This window comes from Moschus berezovskii, chromosome 1 (assembly GCF_049115385.1).
Source record: "Moschus berezovskii isolate FMDL1 chromosome 1, NW_MosBer_1.0, whole genome shotgun sequence".
NCBI lineage: Eukaryota > Metazoa > Chordata > Mammalia > Artiodactyla > Moschidae > Moschus > Moschus berezovskii.
In genome coordinates this window covers 163073592-163094241 of record NC_142460.1, presented here as the reverse complement: position 1 = coordinate 163094241, position 20650 = coordinate 163073592, and the positions used below count along the sequence as shown (strand labels likewise).

Here is a 20650-nt window from a genome sequence, read left to right as displayed (position 1 = left end):
AATGAGGTTAACTTTTAAAATCTACAACCAAGCAAAGAGTCTTCAAGCTGTGCTCTGAATTGAGTCCCGATGGGGGTTGAAGTCTCTGTAGCTATACTCAGAGCAGCTCTTCATCCATCTGATTCTTATATGCAGACCCATTTAAACAAAGAGTTCCATGGCCTAAAACAAATATATATATGTATTTGAAAACAACTGGATCCTTATTGTCCCATACAGGTGCGCACATGCGTGCTAAGTAGATTCAGTCATGCCCGATTCTTTGAGACCCTACAGACTATAACCCACCAGGCTCCTCTGTCCATGGGATTCTCCAGGCAAGAATACTGGAGTGGGTTGCCATTCTCTCCTCTAGGGGATTTCCTGACCCAGGGATTGAATCTGCATCTCTAATATCTCCTGCATTGGCAGGTAGGTTCTTTACCACTAGTGCCACCTGGGAAGCTCCCCTTGAGGGAGAACAAATTGGATATTTTCCAGGGTCTAAATTCCTCCTGGCCAGCAATTTTTTTTTTTTAACTGAAGGATAATTGCTTTACATTGTGTTGCTTTCTGCCATGCAACAACATAAATCAGCCACATGTACATATGTCTCCTCCCTCCTGAACCTACCTCCCACCCCATCCCACCCCATAAATGGTCACAGAGCACTGGATTGAGCTTCCTGTGTCAAATAGTGTTTCTTAAACCCAGTTTCACAGCTCAATTATCTGAGGAGCTTCTAAAAATACTTTGGCTCATGAGCCCCAACAAGAATTTCATAGTGAGTCAAAGGTGACATTATTGTTCTAAAACTATCCCAGAAATTCAAGCCAGGAGGAGAACTATCAACAGGTGAATTCAGGAACCATGCGAAACTCCCATTCTCTACCTAGATATTTTGCAGTCTCGACATTTCAAGCAAATCCCCTGTAGCCACTCTGACACACATCAAGGTGCACTTTTTTAGTGAATTTGACCTACCAACATTTCAGTTTAAAATCTATGAATCTAGTCAAAGGCTGGAGAAAGTTATCTATAATTTTTGTTGTTCAGTTACTAAGAGGTGTCCAGCTCTTTGCAACCTCATGGACTGTAGCCCGCGAGGCTCCTCTGTCCATGGAATTCTCCAGGCAAAAATACTGGAGTGTGTAACCATTCCCTTTTCTAGGGGAATCTTCCCGACCCAGGGATCGAACCTGCATCTCTTATGTCTCCTGGAATGGCAGGCAGGTTCTTTACTGTCTGAGCCACCAGGGAAGTCCAAAGTTATCTATAGAGAAATCTATTAATATCTAGAGAGTGATCTCTAGAGAAAAATAAAGCCAGGCTGCATTTCTCTGCTTTATTTTCGCAGACCCTGAGGAGAAATTAGTATATGAGTGTGATGTTTTCCTGTGGGAGCTTTACTTTCATCCCTAGATAACTTTTGCTTCTTTTGAGGGATAGACAAAAACAAATATTTTATGTAACAGACCACAGAGAAAAGTGACCTGCTACAAAACAAGCAAATTACAATTCTTGTCCTGGGACTAAGGCATATTTTACCTCATTAAAGTCATTCTACTAGTGTGTTTTAGAGATTTCACAACTTATTTTTTTCCTACTTACCTGAAACTCTTTCCAAAACAAATCGTCAAAATGCCGAGCAGCTCAGGCACCTGTGAAAAGAAGGCTTCTGCGAGGATAATGAGTCTATTTCCAAACATTTGGAAACATGTCATACTAGGCTAAAAGGCTTGAAAGAAGGGCAGTCAGCCACTTGGCCCATGGGGGTTCTGTTTACCCTTCCATGAGGAGCTATTTACAGGGTAAAAGAAGATTCTGTATCTTGATCAAAATTGTAGTAGGCTATCAGTTGTTGACAACTTTAGACTCCTATCAACCCCATAGACTATACAGTCCATGGAATTCTCCAGGCCAGAATACTGGAGTAGGTAGCCTTTCCCTTCTTAAGGGGATCTTCCCAGCCCAGGGATTGAACCCAGGTCTCCCATATTGTAGGCGGATTCTGTACCAGCTGAGCCACCACACAAGCCCAAGAATATTGGAGTGGATAGCCTATAACCAGGGTCTCCTGGATTGCCCGTGAATTCTTTACCAGCTGAGCTACCAGGGAAACCCCCCTAGGTAACCCAGCATGTGAAATTCAGTCAAAGACTGGTTTCCATGTCTTTTAAGAATGCACCACATTTTGCCCAAAATTAATTGGCCTGGGTAAAAGCATTGTTACAAAATTACAAAAGCCCAAGATGGTGGAGTAGAAGGATGTGGGCTCATCTTCTACCAGAACTCAGTCAAAATTACAAATTGCTGCTGAGCAACCATCAACAGGAGAATGTTGGATCCCACCAAAAAAAGACACCCCATGTCCAAGGGCAAAGGAGAAGCCCCAGCAAGATGGTAGGAGGGGCAAAATCACATTTAGAATCAAACCCCATACCCGTCAGAGATGCTCAGAGAGCTCAAACAAACGTTGTGCATACCAGGGCCCAGAGACCCCACAGAAACTGAGCCAGAACTGTATTTCAGTGTTTCCTGCAGAGGCACAGGTCAGCAGTGGCCTGCCACAAAGTTGGGGGCTCTGGATGCACCAGACCTGGGTGTGGCATAAGCCCTCTTAAAGGAGGTTGCCATTAACCCCACCATAGAGCTACCAGAACTTACACAGGACTGGGGAAGCAGACTCTTGGAGGGCACAAATAAAACCTTGTGCACACCAGGACCCAGGAGAAAGGAGCAGTGACCCCACAAGAGACTGACCGACTTCCCCATGAGTGTCCAGGAGTCTCCAGCAGAGGCATGGGTTGGCAGCGGCCAGCTGCAGCGTTGGGGGGCACTGAGTACAGCAGTGCACCACACCTTTTGAAGAAGTCCCTTTTATCTTCATTATCTCCACCAGGCACTCAGGTCAAACAACAGGGAGAGAATACAGCCCAGCCCATCAATAGAAAATTGGACTAAAGATTTGCTGAGCATGGCCCCACCCATCAGAACAAGACCCAGTCTCCCCCTCAGTCAATCTCTCCATCGGGAAGCTTCCATAAGCCTCTTGTCCTTAACCATCAGAGGGCAGACAGAATGAAAACCACAACTGCAGAAAACTAACCACACTGATCACATGGACCACAGCCTTGTCTAACTCAATGAAACTATAAGCCATGATGTGTAGGGCCATCCAAGACAGATGGGTCATGATGGAGAGTTCTGACAAAATGTGGTCCACTGGAGAAGGGAATGGCAAACCACTTCAGTATTCTTGCCTTGAGAACCCCATAAACAGTATGAAAAGGCAAAAAGATATGACACTGAAAGGTGAACTCACCAGGTCAGTAGGTGCCCAGTAAGCTACTGGACATCAGTGGAGAAATAACTCCAGAAAGAATGAAGAGGTGGAGCCAAAGAAAAAGCAACACCCAGTTGTAGATGTGACTGGTGATAGAAGTAAAGTCTGATGCTGTAAAGAGCAATATTGCATAGGAACCTGAAATGTTAGGTCCATGAATCAAGGCAAATTGGAAGTGATCAAACAGGAGATGGCAAGAGTGAACATTGACATTTTAGGAATCAGTGAACTAAAATGGACTGGAATGGGTGAATTTAACTCAGATGACCATTATATCTACTACTGTGGGCAAGAATCCCTTAGAAGAAATGGAATAGCCCTCATATTCAACAAAAGATTCTGAAATGCAGTATCTGGATGCAATCTCAAAAATGACAGAATGATCTCTATTCATTTCCAAGGGAAACTATTCAATATCACAGTAATCCAAGTCTATGCCCAGACCAGTAATGCTGAAGAAATTGAAGTGGAACAGTTCATGAAGACCTACAAGACCTTCTAGAACTAAGACCTAAAAAGATTTCCTTTTCTTCTAGGGGACTAGAATGCAAAAGTAGGAAGTCAAGAGATACTTGGAGTAACAGGCAAATTTGGTCTTGGATTACAAAACGAAGCAGGGCAAAGGCTAACAGAGTTTTGCCAAGAGAATGCACTGGTCATAGCAAACAGCCTCTTCCAACAACATAAGAAAAGACTCTATGCATGGACATCACCAGATGGTCAATACCAAAAGCAGATTGATTAAATTCTTTACAGCCAAAGATGGAGAAGCTCTATACAGTCAGAAAAAATGAGACTGGGAGATGACTGTGGCACAGATCATGAACTCTTTACTGCCACATTCAGACTTAAATTGAAGAAAGTGGGGAAACCCACTAGACCATTCAGGTATGACCTAAATCAAATCCCTTATGATTATACAGTGGAAGTGACAAATAGATTCAAGGGATTAGATCTGATAGACAGAGTGCCTGAAGAGCTATGGACAGAGATCATGACATTGTACAGGAGGCAGTGATCAAGACCATCCCCAAGAAAAAGAAATACAAAAAGGCAAACCGGTTTTCTGAGGAAGGCTTACAAATAGCTGAGAAAAGAGAAGCTAAAGGCAAAGGAGAAAAGGAAAGCTATACTCATTTGAATGCAGAGTTCCAAAGAATAGCAAGGTGAGATAAGAAAGCCTTCCTCAGTGATCAATGCAAAGAAATAGAGGAAAACAATGGAATGGGAAAGACTAGAGATCTCTACAAGAAAATTAAAGATACCAAGGGAACATTTTATGCAAAGATAGACACAATAAAGGACAGTAATGGTATGGACCTAACAGAAGAAGAAGATATTCAGAAGAAGTGGCAAGAATACACAGGAAAACTATACAAAAAAGATGTTAATGACCCAGATAACCTTGATGGTGTGATCACTCACCTAGAGCCAGACATCCTGGAATGTTAAGTCAAGTGGGCCTTAGGAAGCATCACTTCAAACAAAGCTAGTGGAGGTGATGGAATTCCAGTGAGCTATTTCAAATCCTAAAAGATGATGCTGTGAAAGTGCTGCACTCATCATGTCAGCAAATTTAGAAAACTCAGCAGTGGCCACAGAACTGGAAAATGTCAGTCTTCATTCCAATCCCAAAGAAAGGCAATGCCAAACTACACAACTGCACAATTGCACTCATCTCATACACTAGCAAAGTAATGCTCAAAATTCTACAAACCAGGCTTCAACAGTATGTGAACCATGAACTTCCAGATAATTCAAGCTGGATTTAGAAAAGTCAGAAGAACCAGAGATTAAATTGCCAACATCCATTGGATCATAGAAAAAGCAAGAGAGTTCCACAAAAGCATCTACTTCTGCTTTACTGACTACACCAGAGCCTTTGACTGTGTGGATCACAACAAATTGGAAAATTCTTAAAGAGATGGGAATACCAGACCACCTGACCTGCCTCCTGAGATGTATGCAGGTCAAGAAGCAACAGTTAGAACAGGTCATGGAACAACAGACTGGTTCCAAATTGGAAAAGGAGTACATCAAGGCTGTATATTGTCACCCTGCTTATTTAACTTATATGCACAGTACATCATGCCAGTTGCTGGGCTGGTTGAAGCACAAGCTGGAATCAAGATTGCCGGAAGAAATATCAATGTCATCTCAGATATGCATATGACACCCTTATGGCAGAAAGCTAAGAAGAACTAGAGTCTCTTGATGAACGTGAAAGAGGACAGTGAAAAAGTTGGCTTAAAACTTCACATTCAAAAAACTAAGATCATGGCATCCGGTCCTATCATTTCATGGCAAATGGGGAAACAACGGAAACAGTGAGAGACTTTATTTGGAGGGCTCCAAATTCACTGCAGATGGTGACAGCATCCATGAAATTAAAAGACACTTGCTCCTTCAGAGAAAGGCTATGACCAACCTAGACAGCATATTAAAAAGCAGAGACATTACTTTGCCAGCAAAGGTCCATCTGTCAAAGCTTTGGTTTTTCCCAAAGTCATGTACGGATGTGAGAGCTGACCTATAAAGAAAGCTGAGCATCAAAGATTTGATGCTTTTGAACTGTAGTGTTGGAGAAGACTCTTGAGAGTCCCTTGGACTGCAAGGAGATCAAACCAGTCAATCCTAGAGGAAATCAGTCCTGAATATTCTTTGGAAGGACTGATGCTGAAGCTGTAACTCCAATCGTTTGGCCACCTGATGAGACGAACTGACTCATTGGAAAAGACCCTGATGCTGGGAAAGATTGAAGACAGGAGGAGAAGGGGCCGACAGAGGGTGAGATGGTTGGATGGCATCACCAATTCGTTGGACATGAGTTTGAGTAACCTCCGGCAGTTGGTGATGGACAGGGAGGCCTGGCGTGCTGCAGTCCATTGGGGTCGCAGAGAGTCCACACCACTTAGCGACTGAACTTAACCGAACTGAAAAGCATTATAAACAATATACTAATTAACTGACCAATGGATGTGGAAGAGGGTTTGTTTGCTTTTCCTCTGTTTGGTGGACAAATGCTTTATGCTTACCTTCTGATCTCCACAGTACCTGCACACATAGGCAGTGGGGCTCCGCGGACAGCAATGCTGTTATCAAGAAGCTTGTGTTTTATCGCCATCTAGTGGCTCTTCTGTATTACTACACCCCACCGGCTCTCAATGGCCCAGCGGTAACGAATCCACCTGCAATGTAGATGTTGGTTCCATCCCTGGGTAGGGAAGATCCCCCGGAGAAGGAAATGGCAACCCGCTCCAGTATTCTTGCCTGGATAATCCCAATCCGTGGGGGTCTCAAAAGAGTCGGGCACGACAGCAAAACGGTCACCCTACACTCACTACTTTTGCACAGGTTTGACACTTTTTTAAAGAAGCGTTTCTAAAATCCCTCAAGGAACTTTGTAGGCAATACATTCCATTCCCTTTCTACACCTCTCACGTTTAATCTAGAAAACTTGATGACAGAAATAAACCCTCTTTATCTCTTATCTTGGATCCCTGCACCAGAGGAAGATTTCAAACCAAAGAAATGAAAAAAAAAAAAAAACCCAAAAGTAAAAAGTGGAAGAGGAAGCATTTACTGTTCTATGGTTAGAAAAATGCACTTGAATTTTTGTGTACCTGGTTTTTAAGTTAAAAAATAAAAAAGCAGGATTTCCCTGGCAGTCCAGTGGTTAAGAATCTGCCTGCCGACCTGCAGGGGACACAAGTTCGATCCCTGGGCCAGGAAGATTCTGCAGGCTGCAGGGTAACTAAACCCATGCACCACAACTACTGGGCCTGTGTTCTAGAGCCTGCGCCCCACAAGAGAACCCACTGCAATGAGAAGCCTGCCCACCACTGCTAGAGAGTAGCCCTGCCTCCCTGCAACTCTGAAAAAGACTCAGCAACAAAGACCCAGTGGAGCCTAAAACTCAATTTTAAAAAAATTAAAAAGGAACAGTTACTTTCAATGTTCAAGCTCTGTGTTAACTAATCAAAATCAACTCTTTGAACCTCTGTTAGTTGAGATCATCATAGAATTATTCCATGTCTCTGGTCTTCTCTCTCTCTCTCTTTTTTTTTTTTGCAGAAGGATTTTGCTTATTAACCTGGGTGTTTCTTTTGAGTTGTTTTTTTTTTTACATATTTATAATGCTGTTTAGTTTCTAGAAACTTCATATATTGACAAAGCATGTGGATTTTTAAACTATATTTTGATATCTCATCGTCTACATTTGTCATTGTGCCCCTGGACCCACTAGCCATTGGAGGTTAGACTGATGGGTGAAGCCAAATCTGGACGAGAACTGGTACTAGTTACATGGCACTATTGATCAAAATGATTTTTGCATTTTAATAATACCTTGTAAAAAGTGAAATGTGAGTGAATAAACAATATATATGAGAATATTAATTTCTTGACTACAAAAGACAACACAATAAAATATAATTCAGTTAAGTGATTTATTAATTAATTTAAATAAGTGATTTACTCTGCTTATTATTAGCACAGATATTTATCCTCATTCAAAAATACAAAAGAGTAGGAGGAAAATTGGTATCTAGATGAATAAATCTGTCTCCAGCCTTCTCTACCACAAGAGCTATAAGTCAGCCCCAGCAACAGCAAATGCTTAAGGCCTATTTGCATGTGGAGCAGCTATAAAATAGTGATGCTTTTTACATAGGACATAATCTAATGAAAGAGATTACAAGGTTGAAACTAAATTTGAAGCATACGGATCTCCATCCCACTGCAGTCTCTCACCTTATTTTTAACAAGGAGAGAAATTTCCTCAGAGGAGTCTACTTCAACAGTTTGGAACAAAATAATGTTAATTCTCTTCAAACTGCCTCTTTTTGTTACCAGGGTAACCAGAAAAGAGCTGTCTGCCAGAGTTCCCGTGAGCCACACGACTTCTGCCACCAGAGACTACATTCCCCAGTGACACCAACAGGCTTAGCCGCAAAATCAATAGCCAGACTTAGGAGGAGGAAAAGTTAAGGGCTACTCCAAGTTGACAGCCAGCATCATCCTTAATTAAGAAAACAGCACAGAGAAGGGCCCTTCTGATGGTACAGAAGCAATACTGGCTGCAAGGAAAATACATAGAGCAGCACATACGCAGAGAGGGGAGAGATGTCAGCAAAACCTTACGAGAAAGAGAAAAAAAAAATTGCTATCAGACAGACACTGAGATGGGGCAGGTGAGCGGAGAAACGCTTCAAACCTACCTGGTGAACAAGTCAAGGGGCTGGACCAGCTCTTGGAGAACAGACACTCAGCATCAGGAGGCAAGATTACAGTCACAGGCTTTGCACGTAGCAGTCATGGCTGCGAATCAATCAGTTCAGGAGAAGCAGAAGCAGCCACTCCCTCCAGCGTAGAAACGTGCAGAGGGCACTGAGGTGGCGAATTTATTTGTCTGCATTGAGATCCCTACACATGTGGACAGCAGCGACATTTAAACAAGGCTTGGGAGACAAGGTACACACAGTGGTGCAAATAATACAAAATAGGACATAACGAGACAATCAGTGTCATTTGAAAACGCGGACCAAACCATCGATGCAACAAAAAGCATCCATCCCAGCAGGCACAGGAAAGTTCTGCCAAGGATCCAGGACCATCCCCCCCGCCCCCTGCTACAGACAGACTGAGCCAGCCTGTACATAGAGAGACTAGAAATGAAGAAATCCACTCCTTGGGACAAGATATTTGTTATTCAACTTTATTTGTATGGTTGTTCTCTGGAAAGTTCTTCATCTTCAAAGTTAATTCTGAGAAAAGTAGCGTAAGGCACATACAAAGGAGTACTTTGTCTTATCACAAAGAGAAGTTCTATATTTTGTAATCTTTTTTTTTTTCAGGGTATTAGCGAGAAGGACTATTCATGCAAAGCAAAAAAAAAATTAAGCAGAGGCCACAAATGTCAGGCCCATGAAGGTATGTGTGCGCTGAATTCACATTTGATTTCATGTCGATATGATTAAGTAAATACATGCATGGAGATCTAATCCCATCAGATCATACAATTCCCCGGTGAACCCTGGACATCCTGACAGAGGTGTGCTAGCTTCAGGACAAAGTGTTTCGTTGAATTCGGTTTGTGCGGAGACAGATGAAACAGTGCTTTGTGGTTTGGGCTTCCTAAAAGAAAGGGAAGATATTAGGGAGATGAAAATTAAAGAGAGACAGAATGTTTACCACAAACTTAATTATTTATCAAGAGAAGTGAAGTGAAAGTCGCTCAGTCATGTCTAACTCTGCAACCCCATGGACTGCAGCCTGCCAGGCTCCTGTCTGTCCATGGAATTCTCCAGGCCAGAATACTGGAATCAGTTGCCATTTCCCTCTCAATCAAGAGTCAAACTGCGTTTTATTCTAGAAACTACTACTCATCAAGGGCAAAGAAATGAAATTAAATTTTTCTCGTGGAAAACTAGCCGAGGTTTATATCGTTTTTCCATACTAACCTATCAAACATCAGAAGGAAGTTGGCATCTTCAATTACAGTTTAACCAATGCATTTTCATGAAAAATGGAGAGACTGAATTTACAGCTTAGTCCTGGGGGTGGGGGGGAAGCAGGGGAGGAGCAAGCAGGGATAATTGAAATGGTCCACAGCTAGACTAGAGACAGTATGGAGCAGCACCCCATTAGGAGACAGAACTCAGTCTCAGACTATAAACTGTTTCTCCTGGGGCATCAATTTAGCATCGATTTCAAATATAAGAAATGAGAAATCTTTCGTAGTTCCATTCAAGGCCATATTTTCCCTAGGACCATTTCTTCAAGTAAAATGCCTGGCATATCCATGAGCTATGAGATGGTTTGTTTTTAGACACTGAATGGTTTGCCCAGTGAAATGCACGATGCCACGCATTTCATGTTGCATTTTCAAGGACATAGGATCTCGCTGGGGGTCGGGCATATGATTTAGGAAAGCGATTCATGCCTTCACTGCCAGGCATTTTGACCTCATGACAAACTGCTATGAACTAAATTCCAAACTAGAAGTCATTGGTTGTTGTTGTTCAGTCACTAAGTCACGTCCAACTGTTTGCAGCCCCATGGACTGCAGCATGTCAGGCTTCCCTGTCCTTCACCAACTCCCAAAGCTTTCTCAGACTCATGTCCATTGAGTTGGTGATGCCATCCAACCATCTCATCATCAGAGAAACAGGTAAAATGGCCTTGCCATGGGTTTTTTTTTTAATCAGTCTATAGAGCCATCTGGCAACTGAAGGATTCTCTCTCAGCTGTGATATTTCATATTCAATATTTTTTATAATTATCACATTAAATTGCATAATTTTAAAAGACTTTACAAGCAGAGTGAATAGAAATGAATTTAACTGTATTTATGAGTCTTTTATTGTTGGGGGGAAGTTTGCTATAAATGTCAGCATATTTTCCTTTTCTATCATTCTTCAGATAGAATTCTAAAAGTAAACTTGCAGTCTTCAATTTTTTCAAAATTGAGTCTCAATCCATTCCGAAGAAATGGGATGAGGGACACTAATCAGACTGACAACAGACTTCTCAATTGTAACTTTTTTCTTCTGTTTGGAAGAACATTAAAAATAAAGAAATGAGATCGCTTCCAAATTGATCATCGTTTGGCCCTAAAGTGGAGGTCTGCGTAGTCACAAAATGGAAGAAAGCACCTGGGAAAGCAGCAAATGATGGGCTACATTTGCTTCCCTGGCTCAGACAGTGAAGAATCCGTCTGCAACATGGGAAACCTGGATTCGATCCCTGGGTCAGGAAGATCCCCTGGAAAAGGGAATGGCAACCCACTCCAGTATTCTTGCCATGGACAGAGGAGCCTGGAGGGCTACAGTCTATGGGGTGGCAAAGAGTTGGACAATACTTTGGCCACCTGATGCGAAGAGCTGACTCATTGGAAAAGACCCTGATGCTAGGAAAGATTGAGGGCAGGAGGAGAAGGGGACGACAGAGGATAAGGTGGTTGGATGGCGTCACCGACTCAATGGACATGGGTTTGGGTGAACTCCGCGAGTTGGTGATGGACAGGGAGGCCTGGCATGCTGTGGCTCATGGGGTCGCAAAGAGTCAGACACAACTGAGCAACTGAACTGAACTGAACTGAGTGACTAACACTTTCACTTTTGATTTGCTTTGTAATTTGAATACAGGAGTGGTGAAACTTCCATAGTCCCAATAATACAGTGTGATGGTTGCTCCCACCAGCTCCAAGATTTCCTAAAAATACATCCATTTTTTTTAATATCAGCATTTAATGTATAAGTATATTAAAAGGGGAGATATATACTATTCAAATTGGTCTTTGGTGCACAGAGCGGAGCCTTCTGTTAGCTGATATTTATAAACACTGGAGTTTCTCTTCCTGTCTACAGTGGGACCCTTTTGGCTGCCCTTCACTAGACAGGCTCCAAGTGTGACTGCAGACCTTAACTGAAGACTTGTTGTGTGTCCAGTGCTCACTCTCTCATCCTCTACTTCTTCCTGCTTCCCTGATCTCAATCAGTCTTACCTGCTTCAGTGGAGGCATGGTACAGACAGAAAGGAGACTACAATGTTTATTTTTAATGAACAAGAATCCTTAGGGTACCAGAGCAAATTGTGAGCCTCACTGCCCTAGAGAATAAATAGTTGCCCTCAAATCTGTTGGCAAGGTCAAATCATGTCAATAGAAACATAATGTTCACATGGGTATTTGCTAAAAGTCTGTTATACCAGATACTACCATAGCTCTTAATGACCTTATCATCTTTTCTGTACAGGCCACAACATTTGAGTATTTTCTCTGTGTCCGCAATATCCACTTTCAGTACCTTACTAATGTAATACATTTAGGGTTCCCTGCTGAAGCTGAAGCTCCAATACTTTGACCACCTGATGCCAAGAACCAACTCATTGAAAAAGACCCTGATGCTGGGAAAGATTGAGGGCAGGAGGAGAAGGGGACGACAGAGGATGAGATGGTTGGATGGCGTCACCGACTCAATGGACATGAGTTTGAGCAAGCTCCAGGAGTGATGGACAGGGAAGCCTGGGGTGCTGCAGTCCATGGGGTCGCAAACAGCTGGACACAACTGAGCGGCTGAACAGCAACAAAAGGGTTAACTCACCGAACTGTTAAGAACCACGTAATTCTTTTTCATTGTCAATAGAAGTTTAAAATTACAAGGTAGCAAGCATACTTGTCAAAGATACCTAAAGTGATTTCACCATATTCCCAACTGTTTCTACATGAGTGTTCTGGCTAATATTGCATAAACGGATGTTTTGATATAAATCAATGAATAGTAATATCAAGCACTTATCACTGAATCTGGCAATTTTTTTTCCCCATGGGGCAGCCAGCCTTGCGGTTTTTTTAGGTTGTATTGATAATTTATCACCATTGTTATGAAAATCAGTTGTAAATACGTAAAGGAGTTCATGTGATAGACGCTGAGAACAGAATACTTCCTGTGCTTTCACTTAAATAAACAGGAAGAAGCAGCAGCAGATGCAGCACAAACTTCCCCTCCTGAAAGTCACACTTTTTACTAGAAATCGTATCAACCGCAGCCCTCCTTGCCCTGGTGCCCAAGAAATGGGTCCAGGAGAGTTAACCAGCCCTGCAGCTCCAAGAAGGGGCAGCCCAGGGCCTTGGGAAGACAGACAAACAGGTCGAATTGGAATCCACGTCTGTCAGTAAGTGAAATGCGGTCTAGATGGCAGACAATAACAAACAAGCCTTCCAACCCGGAACAATGTGGCTACCTGGACAAGCGGAAAAATAGAGCATGAAAAGGCCTAAGACTCTTCCTCCTCGTCTCCTTCTCCTTCTTCTTCTCCTGGTTCCTCTTCTCCTTCTTCAGCTTCCTCTCCTTCTGCTTCCCCTTCTGCTCCCTCTGCGGCTGCTTCTTTTGTCTTTAACAAAAATTACATCGTTATGGAGACGTGTAAGGGTCAACAGATACACTGAGGAAGAGTGTAAAATATCAGACGAGAGGTCAGAGCCTCCCACACCCCATCCAACACACACACACAACACACCCACACCACACACACAACACACGTGCCCGCCACACATACACACCCCACATATATACCCACCACACACACATACAAGCCCAACATATACACACACCACACACACACCCCACAAACATATCACATACATACCACACACACACTCCCTGCACATACACCTACCACACACACATACACACCCACCACACACACAGAACACATACACACCTCATACACACACTCACCACACACATACACCCACCACACACACACCCAACATACACAAACCACCACACACTCAACACATAACACACACATACCCTTCCAACACACCCCACACACACACCTACCACACACACCCAACATACACAAACCACCACACACTCAACACATAACACACACATACCCTCCCAACACACCACACACACACACACACACCACACACCCACATACATACCCAACACACACCACACACCCACATACATACCCACACACACACACACACCCCCCACATACACACACACAGACAGACATCATCTTCCTAAACAGAGACCCATCACCCTGGGATGGTTCTGCTGGCAATACATTAATTCTAATGAGTTTCATGATTCCTCTCAAGCGTATAGTCTTTACTTGTATTAACAGATTGTTCTAATACAATTACCTTTAAAAATTCAGAAAGCAGTTGGAAGAATAAAATATAAAAAGAATCTCAGCAAACAGAATTTTGTCAGAATGTTGATGAAGCTTTTAAACATGTAAGCTGGCTATATTTTGTTATACAAAGTAATTTCTTGAACCCAAAGTTATCAGCAACCTACATATATAATCTGAAACTACTTGCAAATTAATGTTTGTCTTATTTTTATACATAAAAATGGGATTTTTTTTAATGGAAGCTTGCTTAGCAAGAGAGAAATGAAAATTTATTATTGGAAAGATACAACATACCGGTAATGAAAAGTCACTGTATAGGATAGGCTAAAAATAACTTTTAGGTCTAATAATAGGGATGAGTTTGATAAAATAATATTAAAATAATGAAACAGGCCTATTTTTACCATCCCCACAAAATATATAGCTTAATTACATGAATAAAAGTAGATTACAGAAGAGTATTCATGAAGGTTTGATAAACATGTGTATGTATGTGTATGAGTGTGTAACTAGTGGGTCTCTCCGGGTAATGGGGTTATAAACTATTTTTAGTTTCTGTTTTTATCTGTATTACCTAAACTTTCTATAAATGTCATGAATTATTTGCAATTTTAAAAATCAGCAAAAGTTTTGGGGAGGAGTTTCTTACGACAGTTGGGACCTTCTTTAATGTGAATGACCTTCCACTGAAATACCTAGACAATACATGTGACTTTTGGTAAATATTCTGTCTTTCCTTGAGTTTTCAATTTTAATTTAGCTCTCTGATTAGCATTTGTACTTTTAAATTAATTTTTATTGGAATATAGCTGCTATTTCTTTTCCTTTCCCGTTGTTGGTGTTTTCCTTTATGGGCACAGGAAGGACGGCAGAGAGGAAGGCTCTGCCCCAAACAGTTGGAGGCTCTGATCAGCTGTTTTTACCTCTGAGTGATTCCTCATTCCTTTCAATCCTGAATCCCCACAACGAAGATGCTCCACCTCAGCTCTCACAAACAAACTGACTGCACACTAAGCCCTGGAGCAAGGATCCCCAACTCCGGGGCCCTGAACAGGGCGGTGGGCAAGCAAAAGCTTCATCTGCCATTTTCCATCCCCTCCGTCACTCACATTACAACCTGAACCACCCCCCAACCCTGGTCTATGGAAATATTGTCTTCCACGAGACCCGTCCCTTGTGCCATATAGGTTAAGAACCGCTGCCCTGGAGCGTCTTATTCATTGACGGAGAGAGGCAGGCTTCTGAAGGTTCCAAAACACCATGGGTGATTCTGATGTGCACCAGCAGTTAAGAACCACTTTTCTACCAATACTTTGGTCACCTGATGTGAAGAGCTGACTCACTGGAAAACACCCTGATGCTGGGCAAGACTGAAGGAAAAAAGAGAAGAGGGCGCCAGGGGATGAGATAGTTGGATAGCATCACCCACTCAACGGACATGAATTTGAACTAACTCCAGGAGAAAATGGAGGACAGGGAAGCCGGTGTGCTGCAGTCCATGGGGTCACAAACAGTCAGACACGCCTCAGCAACTGAACGACAACAGTTGCTTTGACATATACACACTATTGATACTATATATAAAATAGAAAGCTAATGAGAACCTGCAGTAGAGCACAGGGAACTCAAATCAATGCTCTGTGGTGACCTAAATGGGAAGGACATTCAAGAAAGTGGGGATATATATAACTGATTCAGTTTGATGATTATCAGTTTTAAATGATGAGCCCAAAAATGTTCACAAACAATATTCTTAAAAGTTTTGATTATAGTGCAGGTCTAGCTAACCTGAGAAGATGAATAGAAGTAGGGAGAATCCAAGAGTGTCCCTGTGGACCCACCCTCAGAATCCACTAACATCCTCAGAACAGGCTCATCCACCGGTTGACAAGATTCCATCCCCGTTAGGAGTTAAAGTTAAAACTCCCCAACATTCGGCTAACAAAGCGCAGGTTCAACAGGCAAGTAGTTCAGTAAGAGTCTGAGTTCCACTTCACTTTGACACGCAACACCTCTTCCCCGTTGTCAGCAACAGAGAAACAGCATGCTGACCTTGCCAAGCTCAGCTAGTGAAAATTATCATAAAGCTCCTTATCACGGAGTCCTCCTCCCAGTGCCCGTGAAGGAGCAAAACTGATAGGATCCAAATGTTTCAACAAGCAGGGAAAGAACAGGAAAGGAGAGGATTATCTCTGAAAGCTTAGATTGAGTTAGAGACCTTCCTCACCCTTAAATACCTTCCCTTTCTCTACTCATTTTCATTACTCATTCCAGTCACCAAAGAAAAGTTTTGTTTTTTCCACCAAACACAAGTTCTTCATGTAAAATAAATATTGTGTTTGAAATTAAACGGACCTTTTATTACAAGCTGAGCTAAAGAAGGCTGAGCACTGAAAAACTGATACTTTCAAGTTGTGTTGCTGGAGACAACTCTTGAGAGTCCCTTGGACTACGACGAGATCAAACCAATCAACCCTAAAGGAAATAAATCCTGAATATTCATTAGAAGGACTGTTGCTGAAGCTGAAGCTCCAATACTTTGGCAACCTGATGCAAAGAGCATCAGGAAAGACCCTGATGCTGGGAAAGATTGAAGACAGGAGGAGAAGGGGACGACAGAGGGTGAGATGGTTGGATGGCATCACCAACTCGATGGACATGAGTTTGAGTAAGCTCCAGAAGTTGGTGATGGACAGGGAGGCCTGGCTGTGCTGCAGTCCATGGGGTCTCAGAGAGTCAGACACCACTTAGCGATTGAACTTAACTGAACTGAGAAGCATTATAAACAATATACTTTATGAATTATTTGCAATTTTAAAAATCAGCGAAAGTTTTGGAGGGGGAGTTTCTTACGACACTTGGAACCTTCTTTAATGTGAATGACCCTCCACTGAAATACCTAGACAATACATGTGACTTTTGGTAAATATTCTGTCTTTCCTTGAGTTTTCAATTTTAATTTAGCTCTCTGATTAACATTTGTACTTTTAAATTAATTTTTATTGGAATATAGCTGCTATTTCTTTTCCTTTCCCATTGTTGGTGTTTTCCTTTATGGGTACAGGAAGGACAGCAGAGAGAAAGGCACTGCCCCACACAATTGGAGGCTCTGATCAGCTGTTATTACCTCTGAGTGATCCCTCATTCCTTTCAATCCTGAATCCCCACAATGAAGATGTATCATCGACTCAATGGACATGAGTCTGAGCAAACTCTGGGAGATAATGAAGGACAGGAAAGCCTGGCCTGCTACAGTCCCTGGGGTCGAAAACAGCCGGACACAACTAAGCGACTGAGCAACATCAGCAATTCCGAGCATCCAAACAGTAGGAGTTCTTGCCCTTGACCTCCACTTGGCAACCCTTGGGTCACTTAGAACCTGTGTCCTCAGCCTTGATAGAGCATCAGAAGCACCTGATGAGCTTCTCAAAACAATCTGCTGGGCTCCAATTCAGGGCTTCTGAACCTATAGATCTGGGGCCAGGTCTGAAAACCTGTATTTGTAGAGGTTCCCAAGTGAGGCAGCTGCTTCTGCTCTGGAAACCCACTTTGAGAACCTCTGTTGAAGCCTGGACTTCCCTGGTGGCTCAGATGGTAAAGAGTCTGACTGCAATGCAGGAGCCTGCGTTCTCTCTCTTAAATCAAACTGGTTGATGAAGGCATGGTGAGTGCTTACAAGTAGTAGGTTTGGCATCACCACCCGCCAAAGTCTTCATTTACTAGGGTGGGTTATGTTTGTTCCCATGCTGGTATATCCAAGTCAGTCTTATTGTAATTACACAACTTAAATAAATATCATAGGGACTTTCCTGGTGGTGCAGTGGTTAAAACTTTGCTTTCCAATGCACGGGGTACAGGTTCAATTACTAGTTGAGAAGCCAAGATCACATGTGCCTTGACGCCAAAAAACCAAAACATAAGACAAAAGCAATATTGTAACAAATTCAATAAAGATTTAAAAAATGGTACACATCAAAAAAGCTTTAAAAAAAAAAATAAGCACCATGGAATCCAGTGAAATATGAACATGAAAAGAACTTTTTTCCCATATAAAGTTAATAGAGTACTTTGAAAAGACCAACACATGTCTGTCATCAAATGAAGTGTCGAAAACCTTGGGTGGCAAGGAAGACTCATGAAATCCAAAGGGAAAGAAACCAAAACTGGAATTTCTAGACAGACCACTGATTATGTTTATGTTAGAAAGACAGCGGGTAGTTCTAGTCACTGGACTATTATTTAAAGAAGCGGTTTTTGTCCTGCGTCCAAAAAATTGGCATTAAATACACATCTGTATATTTCAAGTTAAAATAAATGTCTAAGGTCTCTACATTTTTGTGATTTAACATTTTAATTAAATTCTTCATTTGTTCAAATAACTCCCAGCTCCAAATATGAGATACGAGGTCTCCCTAGGAATGCTGTTTATTATTTGAGCATAAATCCTGTAAACAAACATGTTGGCCAGCCCAATAATAGTTTCAATTATTTGTTACAAAGGATATATTTTATTCCTTTGAATTTTATCCTTAATATCACTAATATTGTTTTATAATTTTTCTTTCACTGTTTTAAGTGTACTTGTATCCTCAGTACTCAATTATTTAATACTTCTTACTTTGTGCAACTCTTTTCTTCTTATTATTATTTTATTTGCCTGCTCTGGGTCTCAGCTGTGGTGCCCGGGCTCAGTAATTATTGCATAGCACAGGGAATTCTATTCAATATTTTATAATAACATGTAAGCGAAAAGAATCACACATGAATCACTTTGTTACACATCTGAAACTAACATAACACTGTAAATCAACTATATTCCAAAAAAACACACACACACAAAGAGTAATGCTCCCCCTGGATAGATCAGCACTAGAAATCCTGGAACCATGTGGTTACTTACCTACGTCACATGTCTTCCAGACACTAAATGATGAGCTGCATGTTTAAACCTCCTGGTGTCTAAGGTACATACCATGGTGCAAGACTACAATTCAGACTCAGTATTATCCGCTGCCTTAACATTGGTAAAATCGGGAAGACTTACAATGGCCTGACCACTGGCTCCCCTCCCCCTCTGCTCCCACAGATTAGGTCTCCCACCCAAGCCGCCCTCATTATCAAGGGACCAGATGCAGTGCCTATTTTCACCCCAGAATTACTCAGTCAGGCCAACCATGTCCCCCGTGTGGACTCAGGGACACCCCACCCTCTTGATTCTACACAACCTGCCTCCCACAGCTCTGGGTGTTCACACTGTTCCCAAATGACCCTACCCTGTGTGGCCCTGCACTGTGTGGATGACCTCATCCCCTGGGCTTGGAGAACATATGAATAATAAACCCTGTCCATACGTGTGGCTAATTGATGTCAATGTATGGCAAAAACCACCACAATATTGTAAAGTCATTACCCTCCACTTAAAATACATAAATTAATTAAGAAAATAAAATAAACCCTGTCCATCTCACTTGTCCAGTGAGTGTGTCCAGTTGTGTGTCTGCCATTCCCATAACCAGCGGGAGGGAATTCCTCACTCACCAACAAGGTAAATAGGAGGCCATCAAGTAACACCAGTAAGAACCACACAAGCAGCATAAATGGTACACTATTCAATGGGGTGGGAAGGAAGAAGGGAGAAGACGTCACCACTGAAGGGCTTGGTCCAGCCTGACCTGACTTCATTGATGACACCTTCACCACAAGAGGTGAAGTGTTCAGAGCCCCTATTTCTCCATTCACCTCCAAATGTATCTCCAACTTATTTTATTTCTCTTCTCGGCAGGCTAACGGAGGACTTTCTGGGAGTGCGGGTTGAGTCAGCTTCTCTGTATCATGAGCATGGAGAAACGTTGGGAAAACTGCAATTCTCTCACCTAAAAGATGCTTCTGTTAAGCACAACACAACTGTGAAATACACTACTGTACCTCTTCCGCTGCTGTCTCTCCCTCTTCTTCCTTAAATCCACACACAGAAATTAAATAAAAACATAAATTGACATAAGTTTTAAGGTGTATCTAAAAATTAAGCAAACTATATAGCCAATATTTGGTAATAACTATAAATGGAAAGCAACTTTTAAAGTTGTATAAAAATTTAAAACTATAAAAAATTTTAATTAAAAAAATAGAGATTAAGCAAGCTATAATAAATGCATGTTTACCAAAACAAAGAATATCAATCTATTGAGAAAACATCAATAGCAAAGATATGATAACTGAGCAATGCCTACTTATTTCATTCATTTTATTTTGAGTCCTTGGAATATTATAAAATTAAAGACATATTTTCATCACTCTTACTCCTAAGAAAATACAACTAATTAATAATACTGCTTAATTATATGTTTAATACTGCTCTATATCCAAAGCATATCACAAACCTATAGAGCTATCAAGGAAAATTAAGACTATATATGTAAGCAACTAGAAAATTTGAACAAAATTATGTCTTTTCTGCTTTTATGGTCTTATAACTATGCCTTACTTCAGTTCTGAATCAGTTAATAAAAGTAGATCAAAAACTTTTCCTCCATCAGAACAAATAACATTTCTAAACCTTTAAACACTAAGTCCTGGTTAAAGAAAGAAACTTAAAGTTAAGAAATGATAAAGCCATTTCCAGGCTCAAACAGGTCTCCACTCTGCCAACACATTGAAGTTTCTATTTCCCTG

The 20650-nt window shown here is 41.7% G+C and overlaps 1 protein-coding gene across 2 annotated transcripts in view; it reads right to left on the bottom strand.

Annotated features, from left to right (window-relative positions):
* Positions 1-9025: 9025 nt before the first annotated feature.
* Positions 9026-20650, bottom strand: part of SH3BGR (SH3 domain binding glutamate rich protein) — a 71256-nt gene continuing 59631 nt past the window's right edge. The window contains exons 6-8 of one of the 2 annotated variants that reach the window (XM_055414121.2): positions 19904-19933; positions 13070-13219; positions 9026-9460 (exon numbers count right to left, since the gene is read on the bottom strand). In XM_055414121.2, the coding sequence (XP_055270096.2) occupies positions 13103-13219; positions 19904-19933 (147 nt within the window). In that variant the 3' untranslated portion in view covers positions 9026-9460; positions 13070-13102. The remainder of the gene's footprint in view (positions 9461-13069; positions 13220-19903; positions 19934-20650) is intronic. The other variant, XM_055414130.2, reaches the window with a different exon arrangement.